This window comes from Diabrotica virgifera, chromosome 10 (genome assembly GCF_917563875.1).
Source record: "Diabrotica virgifera virgifera chromosome 10, PGI_DIABVI_V3a".
NCBI classification, from domain to species: Eukaryota; Metazoa; Arthropoda; class Insecta; order Coleoptera; family Chrysomelidae; genus Diabrotica; species Diabrotica virgifera.
The window spans coordinates 41,119,133-41,134,592 of record NC_065452.1 but is presented as its reverse complement, the minus strand read 5'-3'; the positions used below and the strand labels follow the sequence as shown (position 1 = coordinate 41,134,592).

At 37.1% G+C, this 15,460-nt stretch overlaps 1 protein-coding gene across 1 annotated transcript in view; it reads left to right on the top strand.

The window, feature by feature from the left end:
* The window catches only part of LOC126878576 (lachesin-like), a 642,328-nt gene extending 629,447 nt beyond the window's left edge, over nucleotides 1-12,881 (top strand). Inside the window, exons 9-10 of the mRNA XM_050641374.1 lie at nucleotides 4,806-4,928; nucleotides 12,548-12,881. Coding sequence (XP_050497331.1) covers nucleotides 4,806-4,928; nucleotides 12,548-12,612 — 188 coding nt within the window. The 3' untranslated portion in view covers nucleotides 12,613-12,881. The remainder of the gene's footprint in view (nucleotides 1-4,805; nucleotides 4,929-12,547) is intronic.
* Nucleotides 12,882-15,460: the final 2,579 nt, after the last annotated feature.

Below are 15,460 nucleotides of genomic sequence, written 5' to 3'. Positions count from 1 at the left end.
CTTTACTTCTGTCTGCTCTTGGTCTCCACAGTAAAGACGAAGAACCCTAGCTCCAAGAAAATTATGGATAAAAGGCAGCTCAAACAAGACAATACATAAGCGGAAACTAAATTTGAAATAAACGAGAACTTTCGAAAATTTAAAGAAGATAATACGGAAACTGTAACTATAGTCTGTTCGCTAAACTCAGACGCAACTTTCTAGATATTTTAGTCGGTAATTTTGCCAATTTTAGTAAAATTGGCAAAAAATAATTACTAAATAGTTAATAATCACTAAATAGTTAGTAATTTTGCCAATTTTTGCAAAATTGGCAAAAAACAAAAAAATTATCGACTAAAATATCTAGCCAGTTGCGTCTGAGTTTAGCGAAGCGACTATATTGATATTAATGGGGAAAAATTGAACATGCATTTCTGTCGGCTGAAAAAATAGCCTCAAATCACTTGGAGAAAAAACAAAATTTTGGATCACCGTAGAAATTCTTGAACTGATGAAAAAACGAAGAAAACATAAAGCAAAAGACCTGAATAAATAAATATTCGAGAGACAATACTACAACAACCTGAATATCAATCAGTCTTAACGATTTGTAGCACTTATGTGAATAAACTTCAAGTTGTTTGCGGAAAATAGAAGAAAAATAAAAGTTAGGGCAATAGGACAACCAAAATTAGCTCCTTTTATAAATTTTCTTTCTTAAAACTTAAAACATTTACATTTGCTTTTAGATCATCATCATCATCAGTGGCGTTACAGCTCTTTATGAGCCAAAGCCTTCTTCAGAACAATACTCCATTCGCCCCTGTCTCTGGCAACTCTTCTCCATGCTCTAATTCCAATAGCTTTAAATCGTCTTCTAATTTGTCATGGTCTCGGTCTTCCTCTTGGTCGTTGTCCTATAGGCTCTCTTCGGTCAAAAACTTTTCTGACTATTGCATCTTCCTGTCGCCTGATTACATGCCCTATCTGTCTAAGGCATACCTCCTTTTTATAAGGTTCTCCAAAACTTTTATACAACTCCTTCGCCACAAACCTTGTTCTTTTATCCCTCTATATATTCTTCTTAGAATTTTTCGATCAAAACGTTTGATCAGTTCTTGGTCATTCAGCGTAAGTGACAAAATTTCTGAACCATATATGTTAGCACTGGTCTTATTAGCGTTTTATAGACAGTCAATGTAATTTTACTAGGTATTTTTTAGGCCATCTGTCTTCTTAAGCCATGGCAAAACTTATTGGCGAGCACTATTATTCTTTTTAAATGATTAAACCTTAGACATTATCATAGACTTGTTTAACACAGTGTACAAAACAGGAAACATACTAAAACAATGCTACTCTCAACTTTTTGTGCTATCCCTAAAAATACAAACGCTAAAGATTGCAGTGAATACAGAATAATATCATTAATAGGTCACATTCTCAAATTATTCTTGAAAATAATACATGGTCGTATAAATAAAAACTAGAAGAAGGAATAGATGATAGTCAGTTTGGGTTCAGAAACGGATTAGGAACCAGAGAGGCGTTATTTGCTTTTAATGTGTTAGCTCAAAGATGCATGGACATGAATGTAGATGTGCATGTTTGTTACGTTGATTTTGAGAAAGCTTTTGACAAAGTAAGACATGAAAAATTAGTCCAAATTCTAAAGACAAAAAACATAGACAAAAGGGACTTACGAATAATAACAAACCTTTACTGGAATCAAAGAGCACAAATTGTAATAGATAACGAACCCAGTCCAGAAATTGAAATCAGGAGAGGAGTTCGGCTGGGATGTATTATGTCTCCATTATTCTTTAATTCATATAGTGAAGCCATTTTTGAAGAAGCATTGCTATCTCAAAGTGAAGGAATAATAATTAACGGAAGATCTATTAACAACATAAGATATGCAGATGACACCGTGATTGTGGCAAGCTCTGCTGAACAACTCCAATTACTACTAAACAAAACAAACAATTTCTGTGAAGAATATGGACTAAAAATGAATATAGAAAAGACCAACTACATGATAATAACTAAGAAAACAAACATACAAACTAGCATACATTTGGGAAATGTACCGATAGAAAGGGTTGATAAATACAAATACCTAGGAACCTAGATTTCTGAGGAAAATGATCAAACAACAGAAATAAGGGCCAGGATAGAAATAGCAAGAAATGCGTTTTTAAAAATGAAAACAGTTATCTGCAACAAAGACCTTAGCTTAGAACTGAGAGTAAGAGCTTTAAGATGCTACGTGTTTTCGATACTACAATATGGACTTGAAAGCTGGACATTAAAGCAAGAACACATAAATAAGCTACAGTCATTTGAAATGTGGTGTTACAGAAGGATGCTTAGAATAGCATGGACACAGAGGAAAACGAACACGGAAGTATTGCGAGAAATGGTTAAAGAATGCGAAATAATAAACACAATAAAAATAAGAAAGCTCATTGGTACCTCGGGCGAAAAACATTGGATATCTTAATCATCCATGTTATAATTCACATCTTTGTCATATGTTCCGATGACGGATCAATTGTAAAGGGTTTTTACCCTGTTATTTTTACTTTGGTGGCTTGCATGTAGATTCTAAGATTGCACTGATGATGATCGGTCAACCGATCGAAAACTAGTTCTGTCTTTGATGTAGCCCTGTATAGGGATTTTAACAAATATACCTTTTAGAAAGGATTTTATGTTTATGAAAAATAAGAAAGTTACAATATCTGGGACACGTAATGAGGGGACCGCGATATGAAATGCTATGACTGATAATAAAGGCAAAGATAAGAGGCGGAAGGAGTATAATAAGGAGAGTGTCATGGTTAAAGAATTTAAGGGACTGGCTTAGATGCATTTCTATAGAATTCTTTAGAGCAGCGGTGGATAGAGTAAAGATAGTGATGATGATATCCAACCTCCGATTAGGAGACGGCACTTGAAGAAGAAGATTATCCTTTTAATTTCTTCACTGACATTATTATCTTTAGTTAGTAGCGAGCCTAAGTACAGTTGAGTCCACGAGTCTTTACCCGTGCGTTATCGTTTAAAGCATACGAAATAAGTCGATGGTAAGTCGTAAATTGAAATTTAAGCAACAGCAAGTGAGAGTAAGTAGCTACTGCTCCTATTACGGGTTAGAATTTGAGTTATCAAATAGGTGTTTTATCTCGCCAGGTATTAATGACGTACGGGTAAAGACTCGTGGACTCAACTGTATATGAAGGTGTCGATACCTTCCAGTTTTAGGTCAATTATTATTATTGTAGGTGTCAGGTTGCTTGACCCAGTGCAACACATATATTTGGTCTTTTGAACATTTATATTCCCATTTATAGTCCCATCTGTGAAGATGCTCTTAATGACAGAAATGCTTCAAGCATGCTTTTGATTATCGTCAAGCATTTGCTTTTAGATATACTTCTTAATACACTGAGCGGCACAAAAAATGGCCACCCCACAAAATGGGTAATTTTTGATGTCGTGAATTTTCTAAATCCGTTGTCCGATTTAAGTGACTTTTTAACATTTTATAGCCTTATTGTTTAACAATATCGCTGTAATAAAATTATTGCTAGACAAGTAAATGATCATTGTATACCGGGTGTACCAATCAAACTGTGTCTTATTCTCAAAGTTCACCACACCCTGTGTAATATTCTAGCATTTATAAAATATTGAAATTAAAACCCAACTATAGCCGCAGGTTTTCTTAACATTCTGTTTTTTTATTCATTCGCTTATGTTGGATAATAAAAAAGTTAGGTACTTTAACAACTAGCCACGTTCTTCATTAATACAGGGTGTTTCTAAATAAGTGCGACAAACGTTAAGGGGCAAATCTGCATAAAAAAAATGGCAGTTTGCTTTATAAACACATGTCGGCAAATGCTTCGTTTCCGAGATACTGGATGTTGAATTATTTTCTTACAAACTGACGATTGATTTATTGCTGTAAAACCGGTTGAGATATGAAAATGAAATTTGGTAGGTTTTAAGATACAGTTATTGCACATTTTTTGACATAAAACTAAGAATTTTATATTCACCATTGGTGTGCATGCGGGTAATATTACCCGTCATATTACCCGTATGCGCGCCAATGGAGAATATAAAATCCTTAATTGTATGTCAAAAAATGTGCAATAACTTTATCTTAAAACCTACCAAATTTTATTTACATATCTCAACCGGTTTTAGAGCAATAAATAAATCGTCAGTTTGTAAGAAAATAATTCAACATCCAATATCTCGGAAACGAAGCATTTGCCGACATGTGTTTATAAAGCAAACGGCCATTATGTTTTTATGCAGATTTACCCCTTAAAGTTTGTCGCACTTACTTAGAAACACCCTGTATTAATGAAGAACATGGCTAGTTGTTAAAGTACCTAACTTTTTTATTATCCAACATAAGTGAATTAATCAAAAAACAGAAGTTAAGAAAACCTGCGGCTATAGTTGGGTTTTAATTTCAATATTTTATAAATGCTAGAATATTACACAGGGTGTGGTGAACTTTGAGAATAAAACACCGTTTAATTGGTACACCCGGTATACAATGATCATTTACCTGTCTAGCAATAATTTTATTACAGTGACATTGTTAAATAATAAGGCTATAAAATGTTAAAAAAATCATTTAAATCGGACAACAGATTTAGAAAATTCACGACATCAAAAATTACCCATTTTGTGGGGTGGCCATTTTTTGTGCCGCTCAGTGTATTTTTGTAGAAGAATTTCTTAAATTGCAACCATTTTTGTATATGGACAACAATGTCTGACATATATTATTGTTGCAGGCTCTAAGTATCAATCGAATTTAAACGAAATTGACAAATCAGAACAGAAGGCCAATACGGATTCAGACACCAAGGGTCATTTTTATGAAACTTCTTCTGAAAATATGGGAGATCATCTTAAATGTAAGTACTTTTAAATAATATATACTTATACAATTTTACACATACCAATCAGTTAAAGTTACTGGATTAAAAAATATTAGAAAAATATTCAGGCATAAAAATATCACCTTGTATATTATATTTTTTTTAAATGGATTCTGCACTTGAAAAGAGGATAAAAACTAAACTTAGCGGTATACTTTGAATTTTCGGCAAAATGTTTTTTCTGGTAAAATTTTGAATTTGAATTCTGAAATTATATGAATTGCGAGAGCTCGAAGTAGAAAAAAATAATGCGACTTAATTTTAATTAACACCATTATTTGATCTGAATTGGTAAAATGTTATTTTATTATGTGCGACAAATAATTCATAAGAAATATTTATCCTTAAATAATGAATAAATAAAACAAAATAGCATGCTATGGCAGTGAAGCCTGGGTCCTGAAAGAAACATCCAAAACAAACTCCACACATTCGAAAGGAAAGTACTGAGAAGAATACTAAGACCTGTGAGGGAAAACGGAATCTTCAGAAGTCGATATAACAACGAGCTCTATCAACTTTATAAGGAAACACCCCTGTTAGACTTCATTAGAATACAAAGATTGCAATGGGCCGGACATGTGATAAGAATGGGAGAGGATATGCTACCAAAAAGAGCAGTGAACGCTAGAATGCAGGGAAAGTGACCGGTTGGAAAGTCAAGAAAGCGCTGAGAAGACACAGTAAACAGCGATGCACAAGCCCTTTTAGAAGTCCGTGTATGAAGAAGAGCAGCCACAAACAAGAGTGGAGGCAAAAAATAAAGGAGGAAAAGGTTCAATTTGGGCTGTAGTGCCGTAGAAGAAGAAGAAAACAAAGTCTACAAAAAATTCATAACTTTAATCAGCGAAGTGTCTTAAAAATAAAAAAAAATACAGCGAAAATTTGCATAAGAATAACAATTATCAAGGCTAAATTATTAGGTCGTTCAAATGAAAAGGTACCAAACAACACTGTGGGCAGATACACGACAATTAGACCGAAATCATTAGACCGAAAGCAGTAGACCGAACTCATTGGACCGAAAAGCACTTTACCGAAACCTCACTAGACCGAACAGCATTAGACCGAAATGGTACATAAATTAAAAAAGATTGCAGCAAATTATGCTAAGATTTTGTATATCTGCCTTTTTGTTTATTGTATTTTTTTGTATTATTTTATATATAGAACTGTGTAAATTGTTAGTCTGTACAGACTGAGATGAAATAATTTCCATCCATTAAACAAATTAGTGAAGGTAACAATAAATTAAGGGTAGAGTGACGTTAACCTCTAAACTCGCCAGTACTTTGTGCCGCCAGTCCTAAGCCTGAATAAAGGGTGAAGGGAGGTTGATGTTACCGTTGCTCAGATTACAATCCTGTTAGAGCACCCTGTATTATGTACCTAATGCTTTTCGGTCTCCTACTGTTCGGTCTAGTGAGGTTTCCGTAAAGTGCTTTTCGGTCTAATGAGTTCGGTCTACTGCTTTCGGTCTATGATTTCGGCCTCTTTACAGTAAACCCTGTGGGCATGCCCCGATAAAATCCGAAGGCTCCTTTTACATCCCTGGTTGTCTCATAAATGTCTCACTACGTTATCTCATAGCGGCATAGGCAAATATGTTTGCGGTTACGTTGTTACGACGTTTCGTACCTTTTCATTTTAACAACCTAGTAATTGTTCAAAATCGAAAGTAATTGTAATATGCATGCATAGATGCATAGCAGGAGCATTACGCAAGGGAACTAAATGAAGACAGAGATATCTTTAACACTAATTCACCCCAGAGCATACGAGTACACGACGAATATGTAAACGTGAATAAATAACAAATACAACAAGCACTTAAATCCGTGAAGAACAACAAAGCATCCGGGCCGGAGAACATAACAGCAGAACTTCTAAAACCCTGAACACCAACGTAATAAGATATCTTAAGGTGCTATTTACAAGATGCTTAAATGGGGAAGAAATCCCGAAGAGTTAGAAAGAAGCATGGATAACTTCAATTCACAAAAAAGGTCCAAAAGATATTTGTGGAAATTACAGGTGTATCTCGGTCACTAGTACCTTTAGCAGGCTGTTTGGTAAAAACAATTGGTAAAACAAATCTTTAAAAAAATGATTGAGCAAGAATACGAACCTCATGAAATTGAACAGCAAGCAGGGTTTTAGAGCTGGAAGATTCTGCATAGACCACATATTTACTTTAATACAAATTAGTGAAAAGAAAGTTGCAAGAAGCCAGGCAATACATATTTTATTTGTGGATCTCACAAAAGCATATGACACGATCCCTGTGAGAAAGCTGTGGCAGTCTCTTGAACGATCTTCCTTAAATAGCACGATCATCGCCGTAGTCAAACAATTATACAATAAAGCAACATCAAAAATCAAACTAAACAACACCTTATCAGAAGAATTTCCAGTAACAAATGGATTACGACAAGGATGCTGCCTCTCTCCAATACTATTTAAGATTTATTTAAATAAAGCACTAAAACACTGGAGAAGATCTTGTTCGGGGATGGGAATTCAACGTGACGACGATACAACATTGTATACTCTATATTTTGCGGATTACCAAGTCGTAGTAGCAGCGGATAAAGAAAATTTAGAATTCATGACGAGACGGTCATGAATTTTCAAGTATATGAAGAGTGGGGCCTTTCTGTCAATAGAAACAAAATTCAAAACAGAAGATCTAATAGTTAACGACCATGAAACAATCAAGAACTGTAGGGAATATGTATATTTGGGAACAACATTCAACAAGAGTGGGCGTACTGAAAAAGGATAGAGCAAAGAATCGTGAAAGGAAAAAGGGTGATTGGATGCCTAAACCCGATGCTATGGTCAAAAGAACTATCTAATCAAAGAAAACATCCCATCTTTAACTCCATCTTTAAAAGTATAGTGCTCTATGTATGCGGAACATGGCAACTTACTAAATCCCTGGAACGACGCCTACTTGCATTGGAAATTGACTTCTGGAGAAGATCGGCTAGAAAATCAAGGCTTGAAAGAATACAAAATGACCAAATCAGAAATATAATGGGAGTCAAGTCAACCAGGCCCGGACTGGGCCGCCGGCCCACCGGGGCCCGCGGGCCGGTGCGCCTTTTGCCTTGGTTAGTATCTATCCATTAAAACAATTAAAAGCTGAAAAAAAAATGTTTTTAACGTTTATACAAAAACGTTTTTACTTGCTTCTGATTTCGCCGTTTGGCACCGAAGGCGCACCAGATATCTACATAATAAAGCCAGTGGGTACAACAAAATACCAGATATCAGATAATCAAATAGCTTAGATACGATACGCGGCACCCTCGAAGACCATTTTTACTATTCGAGAGCCTTTCGTAAAATGATCTTCGAGGGCGCTGCGCGTCGCATCTAAGCTATTTGATTATCTGATACCTGATACAGAGAGTGTTACATCCCACAATTGGACTAAAATATACAGGTGTGGTTTTCAGTGCTCCAAAACTACATTATACATGCAGGATTTTTGTGTCCCAAACTCCTAAATAATGAAGCCAGTGGGTACAATAAAATACAACTTTTATCAGGTATCACATAATCAAATAGCTTAGATGCAGCGCCCTCAAAGGCCATTTTACGATTGAAGCGTCTCTCATAGGGTCAATATCCGCTGTTTCTATTATAATAAATAGCTTAGATGCGACGCGCGACGCCTTCGAAGACTATTTTTATGATTCCGGCGCCTTTCGCGGGTATCAATTTCCGCTGTTTCTATTATAAAAAATAGCTTAGATGCAACGAGCGGCGCCCTCGAAGACCATTTTTACGATTGGGGCACCTTTCGTGGGTATCAATTTCCGCTGTTTATCAAATAACGGATATTTTTACGCGAAAGCACTCTCGATCAACTCCTTCACATCCTGCATATTGGACCAATCAAGCCAAGAGCATCCACAAAAGCTTCCTGATTTGAAAATTTTTTTAGATCGCTATCTTCATCTTTCCGTTTCTTCCTTTTGCTAGTTCAAAACTCACATACTTATGTAAGCTGAGCGATTGTTCTTCCAAACCAGTCCAGCTTATGACACTGTTTAGAAGTGATGTTGAAACCAACGAGAGGTCCAGAAAGAATTCACTATTACTTCTTACGAACGTAGGTGGCTTACCGTCATTTAGCATGGTAAGCCCCATGGCGTGGATCCATTCTGATAGGTATTCCCCTCTCGAAGCGGGACGTTTGGTGAAACATAACAATTGTACGCCAGCCGGTCTACAACTTATGCCTTAACTCCTTAACATACCTATTAACATTCTTAGCAGAGTGTCTGGTTATTCCAATACCTCGGTTCACCACGTATACGGTCACGTCAGATTTCCTATCTTTAACGATTCTCTGTCGAAAGACCAAATGTCATACCTTCCCTTCGTGCGAGTGCCTCTGCAACATCGTGAGCGGCCCTCGCCCTTCCCACATTTATTTAAAGGAACTGCGTATTAGATGGTTCTTATCTTTCTAACTTACTTACCCATACGCTGTCTGATTCCTGGTCCTAGGTGTTTTCACCCACCCTTTTCTCATCGCTTGTGGCAGGGTGTCATCAGTTTTTTACACTCCGGGCACTGTAAGCTGTCGGTACTGTAACCGGATTCTTTAAAGGTGAGGGAAAAAATCGTCTCACTACTGCACTCTCGTGACTGGTGCCCCCTCCTTACCACATCTGTAGTAGGAGTCCTCCCTGTTTTCTCTCTTGCAGTCCGTTTTACTATGCCTGAACTGCAGGCATCTAAAGCACCCCTGGACACGCAGTCTCTCTCGTATATTGCATGAGTTCCAGCCAATAGGTATATGTTCTCTTTCCAGTGCCTGCTTGGATGCGATACGTGTCAGTCCAACCGTGACGTATGTGTTTTCTATTTTCCCTTATACAGACGAGTTTGACGTCGTCAGGCTCCCTGCTGCCGGTATACCTCCGAACTTGTCTCAGGATTTCTACCTTGGGACTCCTCCGTCTATATCAAATAGGTTCACCTGGACCTGATAGCCCCGGACAACCTCTACTGCGTTTCCCTCCGTGCGGGCCACGATAGTCTTCTTCAGGCGCTCGGTCTGTTCTTTCCCTGTCACTTCGAGGATAATGTCCCCTCTTATGCCTTCTTTAGTGCTTTTAACGCTAATCCCCTTCCTCCTCGTGTCTACACTACCCTTGATTTGCTTGAGCAACTCGGCGTAGGATTTTCTGCCTCCCTTCATGATCACCTTCTACGCCTCCACTCTCCTTTCCCCGAGTTTATACTCCTCGAGCGCGAGGTGGAGGTCCACACCCATAAAGGTGAGTTCCAGGAGCTTCCTGAGGTTGCTACCTCTGTAGCCCCCACTACTCTCAGGTATGCCCCTCTGGTCTCCAGTGTCTCCATGTCTTCCCTCAATTTATAAATTTAATAATTGCCAGTAGTCTCTCGTCCTTGTCCATTTCCGTCACCCTTTCTTCCGGAACCTTTCTTCCTCACCAAAAAATCCATGTTCCATGACCACTACTAAGTCGCCTGCAAGTTTATTCCCTCTTCCCGGTTTAGCGACCTTATAATGATCCTCTTCCAATTCGGCTTTATAATGTCCTTTATTTTTTCAAAGCCTCTTTCCCCTGAGTTCAGGACCGTTGCGATCATTTTTATCTCTCCTTCATTAAGATTTTCGGGGAAGAGCTCGTCGAAATCCATCTGTGTGGACACTCGTACAGTTTCCTTAGTCGTTTTTTCCTCACCGGTTTTCTACACTATTCTATTTCGTTTCTTAATGTTGCCGTGGGCGACTTGTCTGAAAGTAACCTCTATGTCTTCGGTGTCTCTCTTAAGGTTTTGTACCTCATTCTTGATCTCGACCTTAATGTTTGTATGGTCGGACATTAGTTTCACTAAATTATTTGTAACGCTGGTAAGTTTCTCCATTGCTCTTACGATGGCCGTTATGTCCGAGCTCTCCCTCTTCTCTCTAAGTCTCTAGGTGTTTTCTCCCCAAGTGAGGAGCTCCTTTGCAAGGTTGTCTCCTCTGGAAGATCCGTCTTGATCAGGTCACTACCCCTGACTGGAGATCTTCCAACAGATCTTCTTCCGAAGATCATAGTCTCCTCCTTCCTCTTTTCTTCTTCGCTGAGTACTTTCCCTTTGTTCCCTTTACTACAATGAACACCTTATCATCTCATTCATAGCTTGTTCCAGCTGCACCATCACTGGTGACTCGCTCCATTATCCCTTCGTTTTGTTGTTTCCCTTTTTCCAGCATGATTAAATACTTATTTATATAGTTCCCACGAGTAGGGGCGAATTTTACTGTCTGACGAGGCAGTGCGCCCTTGCCAACGCTAAGGCTTGAATTACAAAGGAGTTTCACCAGTTCTTCGAGGGCTCCGTTTGCGACTGTCTGACGTTAGGCAATTCACCACTTAGGCACGGATCGCCTGACACCGTGTGTGGTTGCGGATTTTTATCGAGGTTTACTCTTATGCTATATGGAATTTAGTAAAAAATTTGAAAAAATTCAAAAGGTGACTTCTATTGAACACAAATCATCATGATTTTTGTTAAATGTTTTTGAACCAATAGATTATTTTGTAGTAGCAAGTGAAAATTACTCACACTTTTCTAAAATTGTTTTGGAGTCTTTAGAGAGTATCAAAGAGTGTAGCAGAGTAAAACGGATACTGGGAAACTGAAGCTACATTTTTGTGGAATCTTAATATAATTTACTATTCCCAATAAAGTCTCTACCCAAGTAGCAAAGCTTAAATGGAAGTTCGCCGGACACACCCTACGGCAGAAGGATGAAAGACGGGCTAAGATGATTATACATTGGAGACCGTGGAACCACAAACGAAAAAGGGGAAAGCCACAGCTGCAATAGTCAGATGACCTGAAGAAACACACTGGGTCAAAATTGATGCAAATTGCCCAAGATAGAGAGGCATGGAAGAAGAAAGAGGAGGCCTATATCCAAGGATGGATGTTTAGGGCTGATTAGATAGATAGATAGATTCCCAATAAAAATAGTAAATTATTTTATGGATTTAAATTAAAATTAGTAATATTGATTTACTTTACACGCATTAGGATTTCAAAAAAGTTTGGTCTCAATCTTTAAGAGGGAGGTCTGGCGCCATTGTTTAGATATTAGGTTGGCGCCTTTTTTATGAGCCAGTCCGGCCCTGAAGTCAACCATCATAGACAATATTAAAAGGAGGTAACTGATCTGGTATGATCATGTAGAAAGAATGGACGACGACAGACTGCCAAAACAAATTCTAAAATGGACGCTAATGGACAGAAGGAAGAGAGGAAGGCCTAAACACTAAACAGTCTTGGCTAAGCGGCATTCAGAAGGCAATGTCGGAAAGGAATCTTCACCCTGGCGAATGGAACAACCGACGAAGCTAGAAACTGGGAACCGGAAGGCGAAGAACGCTATAAATAACCGGGATAATAAAAAAAATTGTAAGCTCTTCATTTGCAAAAATTCAATAAATCTTTTTTGATATGTATTGGGTAAATTTTTATGTTACACATTCATAATTCTTTGTTAAAAACCATACAAGTAGATATATGCCAGTGACAACTACTTTTTTATTTTTCAGTTTGCTTGGTTACCGTTTTATCATCTTTCGTCTTCCCAATCTTGATGTTAAGGGCAACGAGGTGAATAATCTATCACCAAAATTTCAGTTATTAGACTAAGTGAGTTTACTTAAGAATGAACGCTTTAAGATGGAATTATAAGTGTATAATGTACATTGGGTAGTTACTATTTAATCAAAGACTGAAAATTGGTTAGCTTAACATATCACTGAATAACATAGTATAAACGTATATTGTTTTTGTCAGACATTGGTAGATAATAGTTTAATTTTAATATATACAAGTTACCTTCTATCTAAAAAATATAATTCAATAATAAATGCTTAAAAATTAGATTTTTAACAGTGTCACTACCTCTCAACATTTTCAATTCATCTCCGATGACGCGTAGATTTTTTCAAAATTATTTGCACATTGCTGTTTACCTACACTTTTATATATAAATCTATTCATTAACCTATTTTTGCACGAAATTTATTCTCTTCTGACACTACTTGTTACTTCGTTGTATATTATAACTTCCAAAAAAAGTCTTCTTTCATCTCATTTATCTAATGGTAAACATAGTATTTAATATTGATCCAGAGCATTACTGGGTGATCACAAAACTTGGGGTGAGGATATCGATCGTAAAGATAATAAGACAGACAGAAAAGCTAAATACAGGGTAGATGCCTCAACTGAAGACTTGCTGCAAGCAGCCTCAATCTGCATAGAAGACAATTTTGGCCCACTATGCATTTCAGCAGTTTATTGTCTGCTAAATTATCAACCTAACAAGAACGGATTTGAAACACTTTTTAAATCATTAGGCCCCAGGTTCTTAGCGGGTGGGGATTACAATTCAAAACACAAGTGCTGCTGAGGCTCAAGATTATCATCTCTCGACCTACAAACCAACTTACTGACCAACCGATCGAAATAGACTGCCTGATCTACTTTATATATAAAGGAATACCAAAAGAATACCTGCACATAGAACCTAATGAAGACCTATCGTCAGACCATTCACCAATTATTGCAGCAATAATGACAAATCCATCAGAAAAATGTCCACCTCCAAGACTAACGAATAATGCCCAATGCTGGGGTCACGCAAGGCAGCGTCTTGGGATCAATTCTCTACACAATCTTTACAGCTGATTTATCAACTGGAGAAGAATCTACAATCTCAACATTCGCAGATGACACTGCAATTCTAGTAAAAAACCCAGATCCCATACAGGCAGCTGAAATATTGCAACAAAACATACATCTAATTGAAATATGGGCTAAGAAATAGAAGATAAAGATCAACGAAGCAAAGTCAGTTAACGTAGTATTCACTAAATGTCACAAAGAAACACCGAATATCCTAATACATAACAAGAATATTCCTAAAAATGATACTGTAAAATATCTCGGATTACACCTTGACATGGAGAACACACATCTGGACGAAGAGGAAGCAATTAGGAATAAAATACAAAAAACACTACTGGTTACTCGGCCGAAAATCCACCTTATCTCTATCTAACAAAATAATAGAGCATAAAGCAATCATCCGGTTTGAACGGATGAACATACAGGATTGAACTGTGGGAAACTGCAGCAGACAGCAACCTAGCAATACTGGAGCGGTTTCAATCCAAGGTTCTTCGTAATATCACAAATGCACCGTAGTTCATTCCAAATGAAGACATTTACAGGAACTTGAAGATCGAGACAATGAAGCAGATGATCATCAAATGCAGTGATAAATATTTCAAACGACTGGAAAAGCACCCCAACGAATTAGCAGTGAATTTATTGGACAACTCTACACTAAATAGACTGAAAATTAGAACTCCTCTTGACTTTCCATTTAGAACATAAGTGTTTTAAAGTGTTTTAAGGTCTTTAAGTGAAAATAAGTGACTTAGTATAGTTATTAGTAACAAACCTACTAGGAGTTGATAGTCATTGGACTAAAACTCCTCTCACATTTGTTCGTTCAACAAAAATGCTCAGTGTTACTTTTTTTTGTGATGTAACATATTGTATTTAAAAACAAATAAAAAAAAGATGCCTTAAATCACAAAAACCTTAAAATGATTTCCGGATAAACATGGTTGAGCATCATAGATGAAAATCAGACTGTCCAAATCAATGAAAAGCATTGTTTTATTTAGCGTATTGCTTAAATCTTCAAGGCAACCAAACTTAGAGTGGCCCAAAGAAGAATGGAACGGTCACTACTTGGATTGACTCTCAGAGACAGGGTTAGAAACGAGGAAATCAGAAGAAGGACAGGTGTCACACATGTTATAGAGCGAATAGCATGGCCGAAGTGGAATTGGACGGAACATGTAGCCGGAAATGAATAACGGGAGGTGGACCCAAAAAATTACATTGTGGAGACCACGAACAGACAGAACCATATTCTGCTGATCTGTTTGTCTTCAAATACGGTTTCTCCCTTATGGTTTTTTAGTCCTCTTGTTTTAATGATAAGGGGTATTTTTTGTTGCTCTAACTTTTTGGTTAAATTGTTATATTTTATGGTTTTCTGTCTTTTCCTGTATCCTCCAACGAAACCAGTCATTTTCTTCTTTTTATTTGTTAAGTTGGCTTTGTTTCTCGCTATTTTGTATTCTTTCCTGTTTTGTTCTGACGGGTTATAGATCCATGCCATTCTGGTGGAGTTTTTTGTGATATGTCTATTTCGCAGTCTTAATCGTACGTAAATTACATATTCAAAGGTAAATTGAAAAGGATCTATAGGTCCCAAATTAGCTAAAAGACCATGTTTCAATCGCCCCTCCCTGTTTGGGTATCGCCTCAAACCTTCCTTAGGAGGGGTTTGCGGTTTAAACCCCTTTCCCCCAGGTCATTTGAAACATATATAAAGAACAGTAGGAAAATGAAACTTGTCTTTCACAAACAATACAAAA